The 21,734-nt window shown below is 38.9% G+C and overlaps 1 protein-coding gene across 8 annotated transcripts in view; it reads right to left on the bottom strand.

The window, feature by feature from the left end:
• Positions 1-21,734, bottom strand: part of ABI3BP (ABI family member 3 binding protein) — a 515,514-nt gene that overhangs the window by 246,675 nt on the left and 247,105 nt on the right. For all 8 annotated transcript variants that reach the window (XM_088481142.1, XM_088481145.1, XM_088481144.1 and 5 more), the window contains exons 5-6: positions 20,832-21,001; positions 11,023-11,084 (exon numbers count right to left, since the gene is read on the bottom strand). In XM_088481142.1, the coding sequence (XP_088337268.1) occupies positions 11,023-11,084; positions 20,832-21,001 (232 nt within the window). The remainder of the gene's footprint in view (positions 1-11,022; positions 11,085-20,831; positions 21,002-21,734) is intronic.

Genomic DNA, 21,734 nt, shown 5'->3' with positions numbered 1-21,734 from the left:
TGACACCTAACTCTCCCCCCCAGCGGCTGTCCGGCTTACCTTCGATCATCATGTACCTGTACCTGCATTGGTTATAAGACACAATGATCCCTATGGCTACATGTGTTTTCTGAAAAGTATCAGTGTGTTTTCATCAACAAGTAGATCTTACTGACTGCTTTTGGGCTCGTTTACATTTGGATGCAAGTCAATGTTAAGACACGCCTCTCAGATGTAGCAGTACACGCCCGCTTTACCGCCACGCTCATAGGTGCTGCTTTTACAATGTCCCTGAAATGCTTTTTGAAAAGTAGGCAAGTATGGTGCAGAGTTGAATGTACGTGTATCGTCCCTTGTTTGCATATGCAAATTTGAGAATTGTGTAGAGTCTCTTGTTTGTATAATCATCGCACATATTAAAAAAATGAGCACACATAAGTACAAGAATGTAGCGACAAACACGTTCTGACTGTATCTATACATACATCTGGATGGGCGAAAAGGGGAATGTGACTGAGCATTTTCGCGAAGCAGTCCATACAGAGCAGCACATTAGTATATTATAATATATATATATATATATATATATATATATATATATATATACACACACACAGTATATGTATATATATATATGCATCCTTTTTAGGAGGCTTATCTTTTGCACTTAGTAGAGGGCACATGCAAGTACTGTACACAATAAGTATGATGGATTATAGTGAACTAAGCATATTTGCTGCCAATACATCTTGAGATGCATACAGCTCTGCATATGTAGAAACATAGTATTTCTCCATGCATGTTTCTAGAGTAATGTATGCACATTTAAATTTTAAATATTTATTGCACACAAAAAAATGTAGTCTATGAAGTATAGGGTTATTATTGTGTGCCATTACAACACATTGACTTATTAGGATATAGTGGATGTTCATCAGACAGACAATAAATGGGGGCCCATGTGCAGATGTCCGTGGGCCTCCTTTCCCATGTAAATAAAATGGTACCAGAGCAGAGAGCCTCTGGCACTGTACGAGTCTTCTGTGCATGTGCAATAATCTGTCCTGATCTTAGGAAGCATGGTGCCAACTTCATGTTTCCATAGATCTCAAGGGGAGAAAAGTGTTGTTGGCAGCAAGTAAGTTAATAAATTGGGTGCAAGGTTGGCGGTGTAGACATGGGTGCAGAATGTACCTATTATAGATAGGCCATTTCAGATCTGGCAGTCATTCTATGCACAGTTTAGAACCAAATGTGACAGATCCATATGCTTGGTGGTAGGGCAAAGAATCTCTATGAGCCCATGTATGAATGCCCTGAGTAAATTGTGCATGACCACACCATATTACACTGGACTTCCGAAAGTTGACATTATCTCTGAGATCTTTCCAACCCTGCTGCTTGTTAATGGCATATTTGCAATCCTATGAACCTATGCTGATCAGTTCCTAGTAGATTCATAGGCTGCATTTTTACAAACACAGGTTCAGTCTACAAAATGTCTGCCTTCACTGGCACAGACACTGGGCACATTGTTATGTCATATGCATCAATAGGAAAACAATATTCAGACACTGGCGTACACCACTGTGCAATGGAAACCTCCTAATGCTCTGTATATCCGGAACTTTCCACAACATCTGTATATGGAAAGTATGGACAACGTCATAGCATAAAGGCTGCAGATCTTAAAAGAACACTTTTTCATAGGTATTTACTGCAAGATTACATAAGTATATATTTCCTAAACATGTATTTATCACGATAGAAAAATCCTCCACATTTTTTGAGAGATACAACAAACAAATACACAGATTAAACATTTTACAGTCCAATATACCCCATGTAAACAATCTGGATTAACCAGATCAAGGTGCAAATATTGTGAACTGCTTTAGGGGATCTTAAATGGAACTTATTTCTTAAAACTGCCAACTTCATAAGCCTCTGGTAGAAGAAAAAATGTTCAAGCCAGGAAATATTCGTTCCGGGGAAAATAAATTTTTATTACACTGAAACAAAATGTATAAATCTTGAAATGTTCTTATTACAAATCCTGCAGAAACATCATATTTCTCTACTCATGCACTCAGTGCTGGGATATTTATTCCACATGTGTGCTGCTATGTAAACTGTGGAAACAGCTGGCACACTAAAATTAAATAATTAAAACCAAAATGAACTGCCTGAAAGCATCCAAATGCTTGAAAACATGAATAAATAAGCAAACACACGCAGACACAGAATTCCCAAACAATCTCGGTATTAAATCGAGGATGAATGTGGTTACGTTTTTTAAGATCACTTTCATACGCCTGACGCTTTTTAGGAGGGGAGTGCATGTTGTAACACACATTTGTTTTATGCTAAACACCATTGGACTCAGTGGTAGAAGTGGATATTTAAAAGTTGCAGTTTAAGAAATTGCAATTGAGTGTAATTTGATAATTTTACAACCAAAGCATTAGCATACCACCGTATACCGGTACACTTCAACTACTGGTTGCTTTATTTTTAGAAAGTTAAGATTAGCTTTGCCGTTGGGGAGAATTTAATTCTACAACTAGTCAATGACTAGTTACTCACTATCAATGGGGTAAAACTACCACAAAATAAATGTGATAATAACATTTGCACAAAGTACCCGTGCCTCCCTTGGGAGTCTGACAGTAGCAGACTATAATGTGAATGGATGAGCTCACCTCCTTGAGCCCACATCTCCAGACCTTTCTAAGCTGAATTATGGAAGGGGAAAGGGTCTGCACAGGCCAATAAATTCTCACATTTTTATCCCAGGCAGTTCTAAAGCTGCCTGTGGAGCCTGCCCCCCAGGCTGCACAGGCATTGGCTTTTGCTAAGTGTGCGCGCAAAGATTGGGGGAGGGACCACATTGGGCAAAATACATCTTGTCTTTTTCCACAGACCCTTATGGATGAATGAATTCTAATACTGAGCCTTGAACTCGATTGGTGCTGCAGAAAAAATAGGCCAATCACAAATGGATAGGCTTCAGATAATGGGTATATTTGACTGTTGTTATTCAACACTCAGGATATGTGGCAGATCAACCTGTGTATGACTGGCTTACCCTTCTGGTCAGGGCAACAAAAATACTGTGCAATTCGGGTATGAATTAAATATAGGTATTGTGTCTGTTTTTTAGATCTGTAGACTTATTTTGCGACTTTTGTTGTTCAAAAAAAAAAAGAAATAAAAAATCTTGAAATTCTAAATTACAAACAATTTGGAGTTCAGGGATTTATGGAAAATTTTCATTAATATATTACTATATGTCATTCAGAAGACCATACTGTTGCATCCTGCATGCACTAAGGTTCTTAAATGTGGCCAAAGGACAATGGCGGGAGTGGGTACAGAGTACTGCTGTAGTACCTATGATGATGAACTCCTAATTGCGAGAAAGCCAGCACTGTAAGCAACAGTGGCACTGAAAGGGTTACAATCAGCAGTGGCTCCTACCCTCTTGCATGAGGCTGCTGCTCGTCCGGGTGACCGAGTCCCAGAACCTGCACAATGGATCTGGCAAGCACCAGGACCAGCGCACAAGCGGCAGTGGCGCCTCGCATGCACATAACACCAACTTCTAGGGACTGCATCGGTAGCAGCCCCTATAAACTATGTAGGGCTGCCCCGAAAGAAAGAGCAGTCCTACAGCAGCCTGTAACAACTCTGCTAATCACAGCCCGGACTGGCAGTCCCAGGGGGGATAAAAGAAAATGCCCCTTGGGGCTGCCTGTCCTGTGTGCGACTGGCAGGTAGCGCTTTCAATGGGAAGCCACTGCCAGTCAGTGTAGCCAGTGCAGTCACGTATTCCAACTGGCTCACTGAGGTGATAGATTTTACTGGGGGGGATGGGGCAGCAGCCCCTAGGTAAAATCGCCCACTGGACAAAATTACTGGAGGTTGGTCGGGGTACCCCTTTTGAATGGTCTTTAGTTTGTTGCAGCCTTTGGGCAGAAATATCAGCTGATAGCAATGTTGGAGTACTCGTCTAGTTGCGGCCGTAATTGCCCTGAGGGCTGGTGAGGTGTTGCAGCCTTGAGGGCTGATAAGCCTTGGTGAGAAGCAGCCTCGAGAGCTGATAAGCCTTTGGCAAGAGGCAGCCTCTGGGCTGAGTACAGGATGCAGCCTTGGGCCGTGCAACAGCCTAAGTCTTTTTCTAAAAGCAACTCTGGGTTGAGTACTGGATGTGCAGAAATGGGGCTTGTGCCGCTGTGTTGACACAAGTAGCAGTACACTGATTTGCGTGCACTTGGTGCAATGGTGCGGCTTGTGCCACCGGGTTGACACAAGAAGCAGTACACTGATCTGCATGCACTTGGTGCAATGGTGCGGCTTGTGCCACCGGGTTGACACAAGAAGCAGTACACTGGTTTGCGTGCACTTGGTGCAATGGTGCGGCTTGTGCCGCCAGGTTGACACAAGAAGTAGTACACTGGTTTGCGTGCACTTGGTGAAATGGTGCGGTTTGTGCCGCCGGGTTGACACAAGGAGCATTACACTGATTTGCGTGCACTTGGTGCAATGGTGCGGCTTGTGCCACCGGGTTGACACAAGAAGCAGTACACTGGTTTGCGTGCACTTGGTGCAATGGTGCGGCTTGTGCCGCCAGGTTGACACAAGAAGTAGTACACTAGTTTGCGTGCACTTGGTGAAATGATGCGGTTTGTGCCGCCGGGTTGACACAAGGAGCATTACACTGATTTGCGTGCACTTGGTGCAGTGGTGTGGCTTGTGCCACCGGGTTGACACAAGAAGCAGTACACTGGTTTGTGTGCACTTGGTGCAGTGGTACGGCTTGTGCCGCCAGGTTGACACAAGAAGCAGTACACTGGTTTGCGTGCACTTGGTGCAATGGTGCGGTTTGTGCTGCCGGGTTGACACAAGGAGCGTTACACTGATTTGCGTGCACTTGGTGCAATGGTGTGGCTTGTGCCACCGGGTTGACACAAGTAGGAGTATACTGGTTTGCGTGCACTTGGTACAATGATGCGGCCTGTGCCGCCGGGTTGACACAAGCGGTAACTCGCTGGATTGAGTAAGCAAGATGCTGAGGTGCTGCACATGCCGCCTGGATGACACAAACGGCTGGAAGCTGCTATGCGGACCTTGCCACCAAGATGACACAAGCGGCAGGAGACTGGTATGCGGAGCGTGCCGCCTGGATGACACAAACGGCAGGAATCAAAACCAAGCAGACGTGGACACTGGATACTCGACTGGATACAGGAGACTCACAGCTGAACTGGAAACACGTAGGACGCTATCACCGGCACCTGAGCAGCGTCCCAGCAAGGTAGAAGAAGGAGGATACACCAATCCCATCCCTGCAGAGACGATGACAGCCTAATGGGAGGATCTACAAGCTGAAAGCGTGGCGTCTTCGTCTCCCAGCAACTGGCCTAAGAGAATCTCCATCAGCCAGGATGTGACTGTGGCTTGTGACACTTCCCTAATGACAGACTAGTGTGCACCTGGCCTGTGCACACAGAGAAGACAATTAACTAGTGTGCAGCTGATACTGCACACAGACAGGATTTAATGCAGTGTCCCAGTAGCAACTAAGACTGGGAACTGCAACCAAGATGATCTGCTAACTGCAGATCCTAACAGTTTGGCTGTTCCCCATGCAGTTTTGAGCCTCCTACACAGTTAATGACTGTGGGCATGATTCAGACCCGCTCGCAAGCGGGTCGATGGTGGCCCAGTGCGCACGCGCGGCATGCGCACTAAGCGTGCGCGAGCCCCTGAGCGAGCGCAAAAAGCACTCACTACAAAAGAGCCGGCTGTCGATGTTGATCGACAGCTCGCCCCATTTTGTAGGCATGGCGGGGGGGTGACTTCACAAATGGAGGTGTTCCCATGCGAACGCCTGCCGTTTGTGGGCGGCCCTACTGACATCACTAGTGATGTCAGTAGGTGGACTTCCTGCTCTAATAGTGCAGGAAGTCCACTGGGGCTTGCGGCAACGAGACCCTATCGCAAGGGTCTCGTCGCAAGCCCGATGGTCGCGATGGTCTTGACCATTGCGACCATCATCATGGTTGCTCGCATAAGAGGCCGCAACAAAAAAAAAAAGCACACGCCCTGATTCAGAGCGAGCACTCGCTTTTTGTGAGCGGCTCTGAATCAGGCCCTGTGTTTCAACCTACGTATGAAAATGATGATCATTATCACCGGTTTGGTATGATTCGTTAATCATACAGAGAAAACTGAGAAGATGGGGCAAAGTGAGTAAAAGGTCACAAAATAATAAATAAAATAAAAAATTAAATGATTACCTATAAAATGAATTAATTGTATAAATCATACGTTAAATAGTAAAGGAACCCTGTGAATACTCTAAAATTTACCATTTAATGATGAATATTAAAAAATACATAGACACATACATACTACACAAATTCTGATACATAAACATAAATACCACAAAAAGAATAAATCAAATAAAATAAAACACATTTGAAGTGATTAGCAATTTATATGAACGATAAGTCCACCATAAATAGTAATGTTCTGTTTAAATAATTGCACTGCTTCATAAATTTCTCCAAATATCTGAAGAATCATAAAAGATCCGCATAATTCCATACAGTCCAGAATGAGGGAAAAGTACGTTGGGTAAGTAATATTATGCAGCCCATGCAATCTCTTGATGTGAGTATATGGTATCCCACTGTTTGTTGAAGACAGCTGACATGAGCTGGTCCTTTTCTGGTCTAGGTAGTGTAGATAATTATCTAATGCTTTATGAGAATTCACATGGTTCCAAATTATACTGATAAATCGGAGATCAAGAAAATAAAAGCCATAAAAAACTATTCAAATAATAAGATTAGAACAAATCTATTGTAACAAAATTTTATTAAGCAGCTGTTATCGCTTATGCGATCAGTTAGTTTACAAAAGTATGTGCTTTATTGTCCATGCCATATTATTACGTAGGAAGGACTACACATCCACTAAAGAGAAAGTTTTTGGAAAACCGCCGCAATGTCATTAATAAAACAGTTGATCACAATGTCTGTAGACATTTTACTGAACATCATGCAGATAATCCAAACAGTTTTAGAATAGTGGGTTCTGAACACATTCCAGCCACTATTAGAGGAGGCGATAGATATAGACATCTTTGCCAGCAGGAACCATATTGGATTTATCAACTAAATTCCATGGCACCAGAAGGTCTAAATGAAGCAATAGAACTAAAATTTTTTCTTTGATATGTGTGACATCCACGTGGAGATTCTAGCAACTGTCCGGTCGCACTATCTTCATTTTGGCTGCCATACATTACAAATTTTTTAGGGCCTTTATAAATCATCTAATCACCATACACATGTATAATGTAGGCTTGGAGGTTGCTATTTATGCATGTTCACATCTTGGTTATCTAATGGGTACTGATTACCTGTAATATATTAATGGTATGTTCTATAGTAATTTATTAATGGAGGCAGAGGGCGGTATTCAATTGTATCGCCCCCCTACGCGCCCGACAGGAGCTATTCAATTGTTGCTCCTGTCCAGCGCGATCAGCTTCCGGCGCACCATTTCAGCTCACAGCCCCATGGGGGTGCAAGCTGAAATGGGTGAAAAGTGCCCAAATGGTACCTTTTGCAATCGCGCTCAGCTCTTTGGTCGGGGGTTGCCGTTTTACACGGCTAAACTCAACCACTATGGGCGTGATCAGCGAGAAAATCTGCAACAATTGAATAGCGCCATGTGATCTACCGTCACTTTAGACAGGAGATTGGGCGCGCTATAACAATTGAATACCACCTAGAGTGTATACCATATATAAATTTTCTTATAGACTGATAGTTTATTTGGGAAAATGAGGGATTGTTGGGTCCCCCATCATCTTGTAGATGTTTTCTATAGATGTCTTCTAGGTGTATATGGTCCCTTTAAGGTGACCCAGTTATTTAAGGTATTACTTGTATGTTGAAACTACAATTATAAAATAATAAAGAATTACATTTATACAGTATGTCTATCAGAATGCACATGGATAGAATATGTATGTATGTATGTATACACTGAAACCTTTTTCTCGAAACCATATCAGAAAAACATGTTGAATATCTGGATATATAAATAGACTCACATATGGTGATCAGAATTTATTATACTATATGCCTTCAAATGTAAATATTCCACGCTGCGGGTTTCTGGGACTGTAGCTCATGCATTATGTTATAGGGGGTGGGGAAGTGTTTTCGGAGGTGTGGTTGCCACGGATTACCAGTTTATCTGCTTTACCAGTAAATTAAACAGCTGAAGACGGAGTCCCGTAGTCACGTGACTTGATTGCACGGGCTGCAGACTATTACTAACCCTAATACTACTAACCCTACTACTACTAACATATTTTTTTATAGATTGATAGTTTATTTGGAAAAATGAGGGATTGATGGGTCCCCCATCTTCTTGTAGATGTTTTCAATAGATGTCTTCTAGGTGTATATGGTCCCTTTAAGGTCACCCAGTTATTTAAGATATTACTTGTATGTTGAAACTACAATAATAAAGAATTACATTTCTATGTCTATCAGAATGCACATGGATAGGAGATGTATGTGTATATACACTGAAACCTTTTTCTCGAAACCATCATATCAGGGAAACATGCTATTGAATATCCCAATATATAAATAGACTCACACATTGTGATCAGAATTTATTATACTATATATCTTTTAAATTTAAATATGCCACGCTGCGGGTTTCTGGGACTGTAGCTCATGCATTATGTTATGGGGGGGAGTGTTTCCGGAGATGTGGTTGCCACGGATTACCAGTTTATCCGCGTTACCAGTAAATTAAACAGCCGAAGACGGAGTTCCGTAGTCACGTGACTTGATGACATCTTACATAAAATGAAGACACTGTCAGAATGACAGAAGCTGTGGACAGAGGTCAAGTGGTGGGTAAATACATATATAGTTACCTTTGTAAACTAACTGATAACCTCAGTAAAGTGATCACGTGATCGCAATAACAGCTGCTTAATAAAATTTAGTTACAATAGATTTGTTCTAATCTTATTGTTATCTTATTTTAATAGTTTGTTTCGGTTTTTATTTTCTTGATCTCCGATGTATCAGTATAACTTGGAACCGTTTGAATTCTCACAAAGCATTAGAATCTAATGCTTTGGGAGAATTCACACGGTTGCAGGTTATACTGATAATGATTAGATAATTATCCACACTACCTACTACAGGTGATACTAATTGTATGAATTGAAGGGGGTATATAAATGTATCCATATGAAGCTGAACCTTATTGCCTTTGAAAAATCTGTCTGTAAACAGTGAAACGCGTCAGAAATCCATCTACACACACCTACACACCAGCGCAGTTTTTTATTGGAACCTCCTTCTAACTTCACCAAGATAAAAACTGCAAAAACTGCAATTTCTACTGTCACCAAGACGGGAAAAGCACCAGCTCATGTCAGCTGTCTTCAAAAACAGTCTTCAACAAACAATCTACTCACATCAACGGACTGCACGGGCTACATAATATTACTAATGCAACATGAAGGTACTTTTCCCTCATTCTGGACTGTTTGGAACCGGTATTTATGCGGATCTTTTATGACTCTACAGATATTTGGAGAAATTTCTGGAGGAGTGCAATTATTTAAACAGCACATATTATGGTGGACTTCTCATTCATATAAATTGTTAATCACTTCAAATGTGTGTTTTATTTTATTTATTCTTTTTGTGGTATTTATGTTTATGTATCAGAATTTGTGTAGTATGTCAGTGCGTATATATTTTTTAATATTCATCATTAAATGGTAATTTTTAGAGTATTCACACGGTTCCTTTACTATTTAACTTATAATCTATACAATTAATCAATTTTATAGGTAATCATTTATTTTTTTTATTTATTATATTGTAACCTTTTACTCACTTTGCGCCATCATCTCAGTTTTCTCTATATATATTCACTTTGGGAGACTACAATGTTTTAGACAGCAGCAAACAAGTGTATCTGTTGGTCTATTTAATTATATAACTGTATGCTAAAGTGACCGCTGGTAGCGCCATCATCTCCCCATACAATATTTTTTAACTTGGTTAATCATACACTTGACTATAATCCTACAAAATCCCTGACTTTGTGCAAGTGTACCTAGAAGAATTGATGCTGTTTTGAAGGCAAATGGTGGTGATACCAAATATTGCTTTGATTTAGATGTATCTTCTGTTCATTCATTTTGCATTTTATTAATTAATAAAAATAAACTATTAACACTTTTATTATTTAAAGCACTCTTAGTGTGCAGCATTTTTTCCACACCTGCCTAAAACTTCTGCACAGTATTGTGTGTGTGTGTGTATATATATATATATATATATATATATATACACACACTATAATCTTTAGCCAGAGCTACATAGCTACATGACTACATGACGAACTCAAGGGGAACATTATTAGCAACCCTTCCACTGCTAAAACACCAAGTTGCTTCACAATGATTAATTCAGTGTTTTAGTAAACACAAAATACATTCTAATAATTTGCAAAAGTTATAGATTATGTAACATAGTATTAAACATTTAAATAAAAGCCTAAAAGTGAAATAAACTTTCCTCTTATCATTTCTTTAAATATTAATTGAACGGTACCATTTAAACACAAACTGGCTGATGTACAGTATATTAAAACCTAAAAATCTGAGATAAGTAACATTTAAGTCATATTTAACAAAAAATTCCACTAACTTTATCAGTGTTATTTTAAAAGATGTTATTAAATACAAACAGCAAAAGATACAACAGTATACAACCACCAATGAAAGTGAATTCAAACATATGAATGCATTTCCCTGATTTCAATGTAAATTAACATTTCAATGCTCTTACATGCAAAGAAAACATTACTAAACATCTTAGATCCTTAAGTAAATCCTTGGTTAATTTCAGTCACTGTTACGAATGTATACAGTATCTGCTGCCATTGTTACTTTTAGCATGCTTATATATTTATACATACCTGTAAAGTGCCTTTTGGAATTTTATATGTATTTTCTAAATTCCCGTTTTCTTTACCTTTCGCTGTAAAAACAAAATATAGCTTTATAAGAAATTCTTAGTGTCAGATTCGAAAATGTCATTCAACAGCTAATTTATCAATGATTCTCTTGAACTGAGCAGACTTTATAGCAGACTATTGTTTTGTTTGTACTTACAGTATATCTGTATATAAAAGCTGCATTCCAGTAATTATGAATTAACACAGACTGTGGATTGTATTAAATGCTATACTTTACTACAAATTCACTATTAATAAAGGAAAAATGCATTTATTCAAACTATCATGTGTCAGCCTTAAATGAGACCTCAACTAGCCATCTAGCATGGCAGATGGATTCTAGAAGGGAAGAAATAGCTTGGTTGGTGAGCTTAATCAAATGTATTGCCCTTATTGGTTTTATCAAAATTCATATGCACTCAAAGTAAATTAGGCATATTTATGTTTAAACTCCTGGCTTCGTAGGAAGAGTAATTGAGTGCATTGGATATATTCTTAAAGGATTTATCCTCCAAACTGAGCATCAGCAGAAGATGTCACATCCAGAGGATAATGCCTGGTAAAGGTGTGAAGCAATGACCATACAGCTGCTCAGGGCAGTTGAAGGTTCTTTATAGATAACCTTATCTAAGGAAGCTGTAGACTGAGTTGACCTTTCTTGAAAGTAGCAGAGATAGCTATTAGCATCTTAGTGAAGGTCCTTGTATAGGTTAACAGGCCAACTTGATGATAATAAATATATGGAGGTAATAAAGTATTAATTCTTCATTGTGTAGACAATGGGCTTCACAAATTCTTTATACACTCTTAAGTGGTACATTTCCAGACTTATGTATAGATTAAAATTCTGCTATCCACATGACAAGAGTCATTGAGAGGGTGAAATAGTTATTTTCTGGTCTTAAAATAAATTATTACATTTGCCACTGACAATCATTTGACTCACTAAAGCAGGTTTAAATGCTGTCAAAGGGAAGCATGACCAAACAATTATTTGTTTGTTGCCACCCAAGGATACAGCCAGAGAGCTCTACTGTCCAGCGGCGTAAGTTCATCCCAGATGCCCAGAATCAAGTTATAATTTGGTGACCCCCCTTAAAAAAGGGAAAATAAATATGGTGCATATCTATCTATCTATCTATCTATCTATCTATCTATCTATCCACATGCACAAAAAACACTAATATAGAATATGTGAATTTGTTTCAGGATATCGCCCAAAAAAACCCTTTTTCGGGGAGTGGGATGGGGAGTTGTTGGTGAGAGGGACATGCCATGTGTATCGAACTGGCATAAGAAGCTGCTGAGGGGCAGCGACACCAATGAGCGGGGACAGGCTATAGCTAGACGGAAGCGGCAGCTGATGATCTGACACAGAGCCCTCCACTAGTATATGGTTATGGTAGCTTCTCAGGTGCCGGGAAGAGGTTCCATATATTGGGCGGCCATGTCGGTACACTCCGGGAACATATTTACAGCCCTAAGTGGGGTGAATATATTGTGGGCAATGGAGAAGGTGCCCCTTCAGTGCTGGTGCCCGGCGGCAGGCGCCTTCATTGTTTCCTATAGTTCTGCCCCTGCTACTGTCATGTTACTAGCAGAAAGGGTAATCAATATATTCTAAGATGTCTGAGTCCAAGTGACCACTGCAGCACTAATAAGAATAAAAAAAAACCAGTAGAAATACAAGCTTCAGAGGCACCACATAACACAAGCACCAAGACCTGTTGATGCACTGAAAAATAACAATTCCTTACAGGATGGGGCTATAGAAGAGGCGGGATGCGATTAACAGTTTGAAGATAATGTATTTAAATGATCAAAGTCCTAATAGAGGCTCTACAGTATATTGCTCTCTGATCCTCTATCCAAATGGATTATTGAGAATGAGTAGATTAGAATTAGAATGACAGTTACAAGGACAAAACCCAACCTAAAACCCCCCAAAAAATGTATTTGAAAAAAATTTAAATAAACAATAGCCCACTGTATAGATTTTTTTCACTCTGCTTCCAAAATTAATAACGTTCCAAAGTTATTATTAATGCTTCAATAAGAAATTTTACTATAGAAACAGTGGACTTGGGCTTGTTTAAGAAGGCATAATTGTTTTAAGAAAGTGGTTGAAAAAGTGCCTTTAAAAACACATTAACTCTTACATGGATATAAAAGAAGAATAACTGAAGAGTTTGGATGTGGCATTACAAAATCCACGATGAATCTGATAAACGTTTGCAAGTATACTGCAAAGCTGCAATCATTGTAAGTATTAGCCAGCAGCATAAGAAGTTAGATGCCAATTTTTGGTAATTTTGTACCTCAATTTAAAAGTTCCCATACATAAATAAATCTTCACTTATCAAGTGTATTTTAGCACATAAGATTTCTTACTAATGCTTATTGTTTAATATTTTTTAAAAGAGGTACTTTGTGGGTTTTGTACATGAAAGACAACTAAAAGAAAGAAAAACAATAAGACCAAATAGTTCATTTTATAGTTCACCACAACCCCTAACTACTGCCATGACAGTGAGAAAGGTTAGTCTGCTTTGACCATCAGAATTTTTCAGTGTACTCTCTGAGCCAATATAAAATGAAATACATTAGTTATAACTTTATAACTTTCTCTTTGGCGAACAAGTATTATTGCTCTAAATCGGCACAAGGCCACCCACAGTTGTTAACTTGAAATTATTATAAAACTGAAAAACTTTTGTCAAGGTCTTAGCATTACTTTTTAGATTTCAGTATACTGTATCTGAATTCATTGGTCAATATTATTTCTTTATTCCTCTTCTCAAAACAACGCTCATTTATACACTTCAAGAAAGAGTGGCTGATGCAGAGGCAAGAGCAGCAGGATTTTCATTGGGTAGAAGAGGGGGTAAGGGTTGCTGTCCCAATGACAGAAGGCTGAATAAATCCCCAAGTCTGAACCTCGAAATTCAGAATAGTTGCTGGGTAAGAGGGGTTCAATTTGCTGGCCAGAGTTTTGTTGCTATTTGGTCAACCAATGAGATCTGGGGGAAGTTTCTGGGTTCAATATTGATATAAGGAGGGCGTTCGGCTAAGTAAGACCTCTCTTTTCTGAAGATTATTACAGGGAGTATTATCTCTATTGCATAGAACAGTGTTTTTGTTTTTTATTTAGTGTAATTTTTTTACCGGTCTCGGTTTCGGTCTGAACTCTTTTTCTGCCTGAATTCTTACCTAACTTGGTTTCCTTCCATGGTTGCCCTTTCTTCTCTTTCTTTCCCATATCAATTTTCTATTTCCTCATCTCCTTGAAGGTTAACTTTTTACTATTCTTTGTCTGGTGTGCTGCTATACAGTATGCCACCATAGAAGGTCCATATTTACCATGCACCTTCTAGATTCCCTTTACAGAGAACACCCAACTGAATCTTCGTCCCTGAACGCTGTGACAGGGGCTAATTTTTCAGCCACAGTCGCATACAGGGAAAAGATATGTTTACGTTCCCCACTTCCATCTTGGCCTAGTTCTGTGGTCCCTGTAACAGTGATCATGTTTAGGGCTTGAACTGTTCCCGATTATGATCTGGTGCAATAATTTGGGAATAGCTCAAGTAATTACCCAGCAGAAGGCTTCCTCTTTGGTCAGGCTGTTAGTGCATATAGTTTTGCATTGTTTAGTCCTGAATGTGGAGTTTACTGCATGCCATGTGCCTGGCACAGAGCGTAATATTGTAAATTCCCTTTGCTGTTTTGAGTGGTCCTGCTTTCGTACTTTGGGTTCTGATGCTGCCTTGCTGGGGGCCTCATGCACTTATTTGGCAACTTGTCGAGAAAGACTAGAAGCTCATGTAGAGAAGACTATTGCTCTGACAACTTTTAGATCCTACCATGTGCCTGTCAGGATTGGGTGTCCTTTTGGGACTCCAGCAGATATCAAGGTAAGAGTAGGGAATGGATGAAGGAGAAAATTAGCTTTTATTTGGTGACTTCGCTTTGTGGGCAATGGATGTTAAAATGTAGCGGCAGGTACATTTCTTTGCTCAGTTCTATGAAGAAGCCAACTATACTAATAGATTCCTGATTTGTAAGGCCCTTAAAGGCTGGGCAATGGCACAGTGGTACTCCCAATTGCTGGATAGGTGCCACCCCATATATATATATATATATATCTCCACGGTCCGGCACTCACTTGTATAAATAATATCTTGGCCAGGTGCCCCCACAAGTCAACACTCACATATCTTACAAAGGTGTGGCACTCACGGTACTTTAAAGAAATTCCAAGACAACGCGTGGCAGCAGTCAACGTTTCAGTTTATATTCCAAACTGTTTTCAAGACTGTCTTGAAAACAGTTTGGAATATAAACTGAAACGTTGACTGCTGCCACGCGTTGTCTTGGAATTTCTTTAAAGTACCGTGAGTGCCGCACCTTTGTAAGATATATATATATATATATATATAAACACCCGTTTTGGCCAATTTATAGCTTGCATCAAGTCAGTCGCTTAAGGGCCATTTTACAGAGTCCTGCCTTTTGATGTCCTATTTTGGATCATTTAGGATCAGTGAGTTGGGGTCTTCTTCTAATTTTTTACCCAATCCTTTTGCATTGGTGCTACAACATCAGCTGTGGCTGTGTGCTTGCTAGTTGCTTCTATCAAGGCCTTGTGTCAGTGGATGTCTGATGCATATAAGAAGTATATTTGTGTGGATTGGCTGATCGCTGGTGTTTCCTGCGATAGAGCAACCTGGCTTTTCCCCTCTAGTCACAGAGCAATACATGTGGGGGCCTAAGACTATTATTCTTGTTTTTCACTGCTGGACCCTGATTGGCTTGTGGAAACTGACAGTTTTTTTTACCAGTTATATAACCTTTGTGGGTGTTACTAATTTTCCCCTTTGCTTGGCCACTGTAGGCCTCTCTCTGCGTATTTTGTTTTTTTTTGCTTTTCTTTATTGTCTGATTCTCACTGCCCTATTTATTTGCTCCTGCAAATGGTGGGTTTGTCAGTCTACTTTGGTAGCAGAGAATTTGTATGTATATTGGGCAGTAAAACATGTTTTGGCTAGGGATACATAATTGTCCCTTGGCACAATTCATCCTTGATGACTATGGTTTAATGGTTTTATTTTGGATGGTTTGTAGAAGTGGTTGCTGGATAATGCTGCCGTTTAAAATGCCCTTGCTCTTAGTTCTTCATCTTGGTGCCAATGATTTGGGCAAGGGTAAATCCATCAATTCAATTTTAGCTGTCAACAAGGACATATGCTGGTTGACAGATGCTCGGTCGAAACAAATATTATCTGGTGAGAGATTGTTCCTTGGCATGTGTGGCATTGAGTTGTTCATGGGTCAAAGAGCGACGAAGCTAGAAAGGTCAATGCTTCCGTTTTGCACTGTTTTTAGTCTAGACAGTATGGTGGTGCAGCATCAAATGTCTGCACTATCAACATGTCAACACAACTTTATAGGTCTGATGGTGTGCATTAGATCAATGTGGGTTGGGTTTGTTTGTTAAGCATCTATTTAGATTAGTGGGTGAGGCTCTGGTGACTTTAGTGGTGTAAGGGTTGGTATAAGGTTTTGTTTTAGTTATAGTGGTGGCCTGCGATCCAGTTGGGAATCTGCCTGTGTCAATAAAGCCTGGCAAAAAGAAGCCATTTTGGTGAAAAATTTGGTAAAGTGTACAGTATTTGGAATATATTTGCTTTAGCAATACCATCCGCAAAAAGGGCTCCGATATTTGTAGCAAATTTTGTGTGGGGGAGGAGGCACAGCTTGGTTACAAAGTTGAGCAGAGATGATCGTTATAAACTCTCTATTTAGTCGATGTTGGTTATTGAATCATTTTACCTGTTTTGATCATGCTTTAAATTGTAGATAAGAAAAGCAACCGCACCAGTCTGTGATATACCCTCCTGAAATATTGATCATGCTTTAGTTTGCCACCTGTTTCAGTCTTTTCAGTATTTCTGCAAACCAGATTCTCCCAGTATCTATTTATACCTTAGGGGTATATTCAATTGGCCGCGTTTATTAAAAAAAACCTGTGGCAGAGTTTTCCCTATTCATTTGCCTGCAAGAAAAACAGACACAGTAATTTCTAAAAAAAACATTACCGGAGCTTTTTTCTCTCAGCTTTAGAGCAAATCCAATTTTTCCTAAAATAGATATTTTAAGAAAAAATAGCTGGGACTGGTTTCAGAACCCCTTGGACACCCCACACCCATAATGACTAATTAAGAAATTGGAAGAATCCAAATAGCTTAATTAGTCCAATAATTAGGGGTTATTACTGCTTGTAAAAACAAAATGGCCTCGTATTACCCCCAATAATAAAATATAATTAATTGTTGCATCCCATATTTAATTAAAGCTTTTATTCAAAAGAAAAATAATTGCTTTTTATAATTTTTCTAAACATTTTTTTTAAAAATTGGACAAAAATTACCCCAAATCACCTTTTTTATTTTTTATTTAATTAGTTTATAATTAAACAAAATTTGTTTGCTTTTTTATAATATTTTTACTTAAAATGCACAAATCAGCTATTTTTTTTTCTTTGGGATAGTAATAAACATTATTACTGTTACCCAATATTTCTTGATAATTTTTTTAGGGTACAGGCTGTTTCCCAATTTTTTTTTTTTTAATTTCCCGCAGGTTTCAGACAACATTATTTTTTGCAACCATGTTTTAAAATGGAATTCTGTGGCTATCAGTAGTGTGCATAAACATGGTAATTGAAAAATGGTAACGATGGTCGTAATCATTTTCTTTGCAAAATGAATGCGGACAATATTATGCTCCTTAGAGTGCTTAAGTTTTATGATGAATGAATGTTTTAAGCCATTAGGGGTTTATAGTTTCTCATCAAATTTTTACAGTATCAGAATCAGTATAAGTAAACTCCTTAAATGTGATATTTTGGACTGTGTTTTGAAAACAGCAATTAATATCCCAGTAAAAAACAGTGGATATCTGTTGTTAATTTATATAGCTAAATAATAATTATGAGACTGTAATGCTGAGACTATATAGAAAAGAAACAACGCTTTGAGGTCAAGATATGTATTATAACAATAAAAAACAAATTACATAACATCATAACATCAACAATTGCACACAGTAACACCATATAGATCAGAATATAAAGCAACAATACTCTAAAATGCATCATATCATGTAGTCTGTGTACGCTCAGGAATTTGTAAGCAATTTGTACATGTCCTGTGGGAAACAAAAGTCCAGCTATATGTGCTTTGTTACTGGTTCTGTGGAACAATAAACAGAGTCCTTATTAGCGATGGTCCAATAAGCTGCAAAGTTCAAAGCAGATGTATAGGGTCCTAGTCCACAGTCCTACACATCATAAACTGGTGGTCTCCAATCTGGACAGTGATGTGGTTTGTGTAAGAGAGCTTCACATAGAAGCTTGTAGGACTAGGACCCTATACATCTGCGTTGGACTTTGCTGCTTATTGGACCATCGCTAAATTAAGGACTCCGTTTATTGTTCCACAGAGCCGGTAACAAAGCACCTATAGCTGGACTTTTGTTTTCTCACAGGACAAGTACAAATTGCTTACAAATTCCTGAGCGTACATAGACTATACATGATATAATGCCTTGGGGTCATTAGTAATTTTAGGACATTGTTGCTTTTTATTCTGATCTATATGGTTTTACTGTGAGCAATTGTTGATGTTATGTAATTTGTTTTTAATTGTTTTAATACACATCTTGACCTCAAAGCGCTGTTTCTTTTCTATATGTTAATTTTTTATTAAGGAGACTGACTATGTCCTCATCAAACAGAAGCTCTATATTGGAACAGGTATCTGATTTTATCTATGTGAAGCTCTCTTACACAAACCACGTCACTGTCCACATTGGAGACCAAGAGCTTATGACTTGTAGGACTGTGGACTAGGATCCTATACACCTGCATAGGACTTTGCTGCTTATCGGACCATTGCTAATTAAGGACTCCGTTTATTGTTCCACAGAGTCGGTAAAAAAGCACCTATAGCTGGACTTTTGTTTTCTCACAGGACGTGTACAAATTGCTTACAAATTCCTGAGCGTACATAGACTATGATAGATAGACATACATGATACATAGACATGATATGATGCCTTGGGGTCATTAGAATAAAAAGCAACAATGCTCTAAAATTGCTAATCTATATGGTTTTACTGTGTGCAATTGTTGATGTTATGTAATTTGTTTTTAAATGTTATAAAACATATCTTGACCTCAAAGCGCTGTTTCTTTTCTATATGTTAATTTTAGATTAAGGAGACTAACTATCTATTCATCAAACAGCAGTTTTATATTGGAACAGCAACACTAGGTAGTGCCTAACATTTATCAATTTACTTGTAATGCTGACAGTGATTGCTACAATTGTTGCAATGGAATTTGTATGTTGAAACATATAAGTGTATCGAAAATCTCCCATTAGATGGGAACAAGGAGACACTGGGAAGAAACAATACAGGACAGGGTCGGATTAAGGGGAGGGCGACAGAGGCAGTTGTCCCGTGGCCCCCACACATAGAGCGGCCCCCACACAGGGTCGATGTGACCCTGCCGAGAACAGGTGTCTGGTGGCACCTGTTCCCGGATAACCAGACACCTGTTCCCGGATGGGCGCCGGGCTCAGAAGCCACGGCTGTTCTATTGCATGCAGCACAGACTCAGAGCTGCTCCCGAGTGCCCTCATCAGTGTCATGTGACACATGTCCATGATGCTGAGGAGGGAACCCAGGAGTAGCTCTGCCGGTCGGGACACATCAGGTGAGAGAAGCTCTGTATGTGGCTGGAGGGGGGGATGGGACTTAGGCACAGGCGCCGTGTGGCTGGGGGGTAGACACAGGTGCCGTGTGACTTGGAGGAGGCCCCCACAATTTAGTTGCCCCGGGGCCCCCAGAAGCCTCAATCTGGCCCTGATACAGGATATAAGGTCCATGAAAATAATTACTAAACAGAGGAAAGATATTAACTTATAGGAGAATATTGTATAAATGTGGACGTGGATACACATTGTGATTGAGATTATAAGCATCAGATGCATTGATTAAGGGGATATCACTTATCATATGGAAGTCCATAATTATACAATTGGGTGTCTGCAATAAATATAGTGATAGACATACAAACCGTATTAAATGGGAGATATTTTTCCCTTGTAGGTATATCAGGTCCATATTATTGAAGTATATGCTATCCTTCTAATAGTTGATCAGTAATCTCTGTGACTGACTAGGATTATCTCCTAGTATATGCAAATTTCATATATAAATACGTGTCACAAATATACAGAATATACACTATATTGAACAGGCATAGTGTTATAATTATTTTATTACATATTTCATGTCTATAAGCACTAATCTCTATTGCTATCTTTTTATATTTCATTATTTTTAAACAAATATGGATACATTTTAAGTGAAACCAATAAAAGTTAAATTTTATTTATTTTGTTTGTGCACCATATACAGATCCTTTCTCTCTCAATTCTATTTTATACTATATTATCTGTGGTAGCACCCCATTTCTTATACAAATAGTGACATATCTGAGCATTGGAAGTGAGTGTTTGTTTTCTTCCAGTTTTGGAAACAAACAAATAAAATCACAAGTTTCTGTGCAATAGACCCCATTTCCCCCCTTTTTCCCTTGTTTTACATTCCGGAGAGTAGACAAGTATGACTAAAGTAAAACACTTCCATTAGATGATGCTCATTTAAAATACAGAGAACTAAAAACTGATGCTACTTACAATTTGTCTTGTGATTTTGAGGCTTGCTCCATATTTCATCATCTGAATTATCTTTCACTCCAAATTCATACAATGTGTTTGGCTTAAGGTTGTCAATTACAGTTTCAGTTGTAGGACATAGCTGGAAAAGCCAATCTTTATTCTTCTCCCTGTAGCGAACTGTGTAAAATCTGTGTGGAAATGTAGTAGAATTAGATACCCAGTACTCCTATGGTCATTGCTTCAGTGCTATGCTACAAACTGATAATCTTTGCATTTTATATATAGATAGTTTATATTTTATAGATATATATTACCTTTTGGTGGCCATATGCTCAGGACATGGGCCTGTCATTAGGTATTGTGCATTTTCTCACTCCCATTTTTTATATACTTCTGCTGGGCTTTATTTACCTTCCTCATGTGCTGGTTGCCATGGCAACAGCTCATTTGCATATGACTTTTTTTGACAGTTTAATTGTATTATTTCATGCACTTTAAGCTATATAGAAATGTTTTTATGCATGCTTTTAATATAATAAGAACTTTGAGATGTTATTCAACTGTAGTGTTTGTGTGTGGTGGTGGGTCATGCACGTGGTACAGTGATGCTGTCATCAGTGGGCACCTCATAATTTAGGAGGAGCCAGGACACCGGCTGCTGTGCACTTGGTGATGATGGGATATAATATAAGAGTTGACAAAGCACCATGGTAGGATCGAAAACATTGATGCCTGTACCTTGCATGATGGGACTTGCTAAATAAAATATTGCCTTGTTTAAGTCTGTTGAGTGCAGCCATTTCTTCAATTTTGGATCTTTACCCTATCTTTGAATCTATCTGGGTTGCTAGCTCAGCACTAATATATAAATATACATACATACATACATACTGTACATATATATATATATATATATATATA

This window comes from Taudactylus pleione, unplaced genomic scaffold (assembly GCF_031769625.1).
Source record: "Taudactylus pleione unplaced genomic scaffold, aTauple2 ptg000265l, whole genome shotgun sequence".
Classification (NCBI taxonomy): Eukaryota; Metazoa; Chordata; class Amphibia; order Anura; family Myobatrachidae; genus Taudactylus; species Taudactylus pleione.
This window is presented reverse-complemented; position numbering and strand designations above follow the sequence as displayed.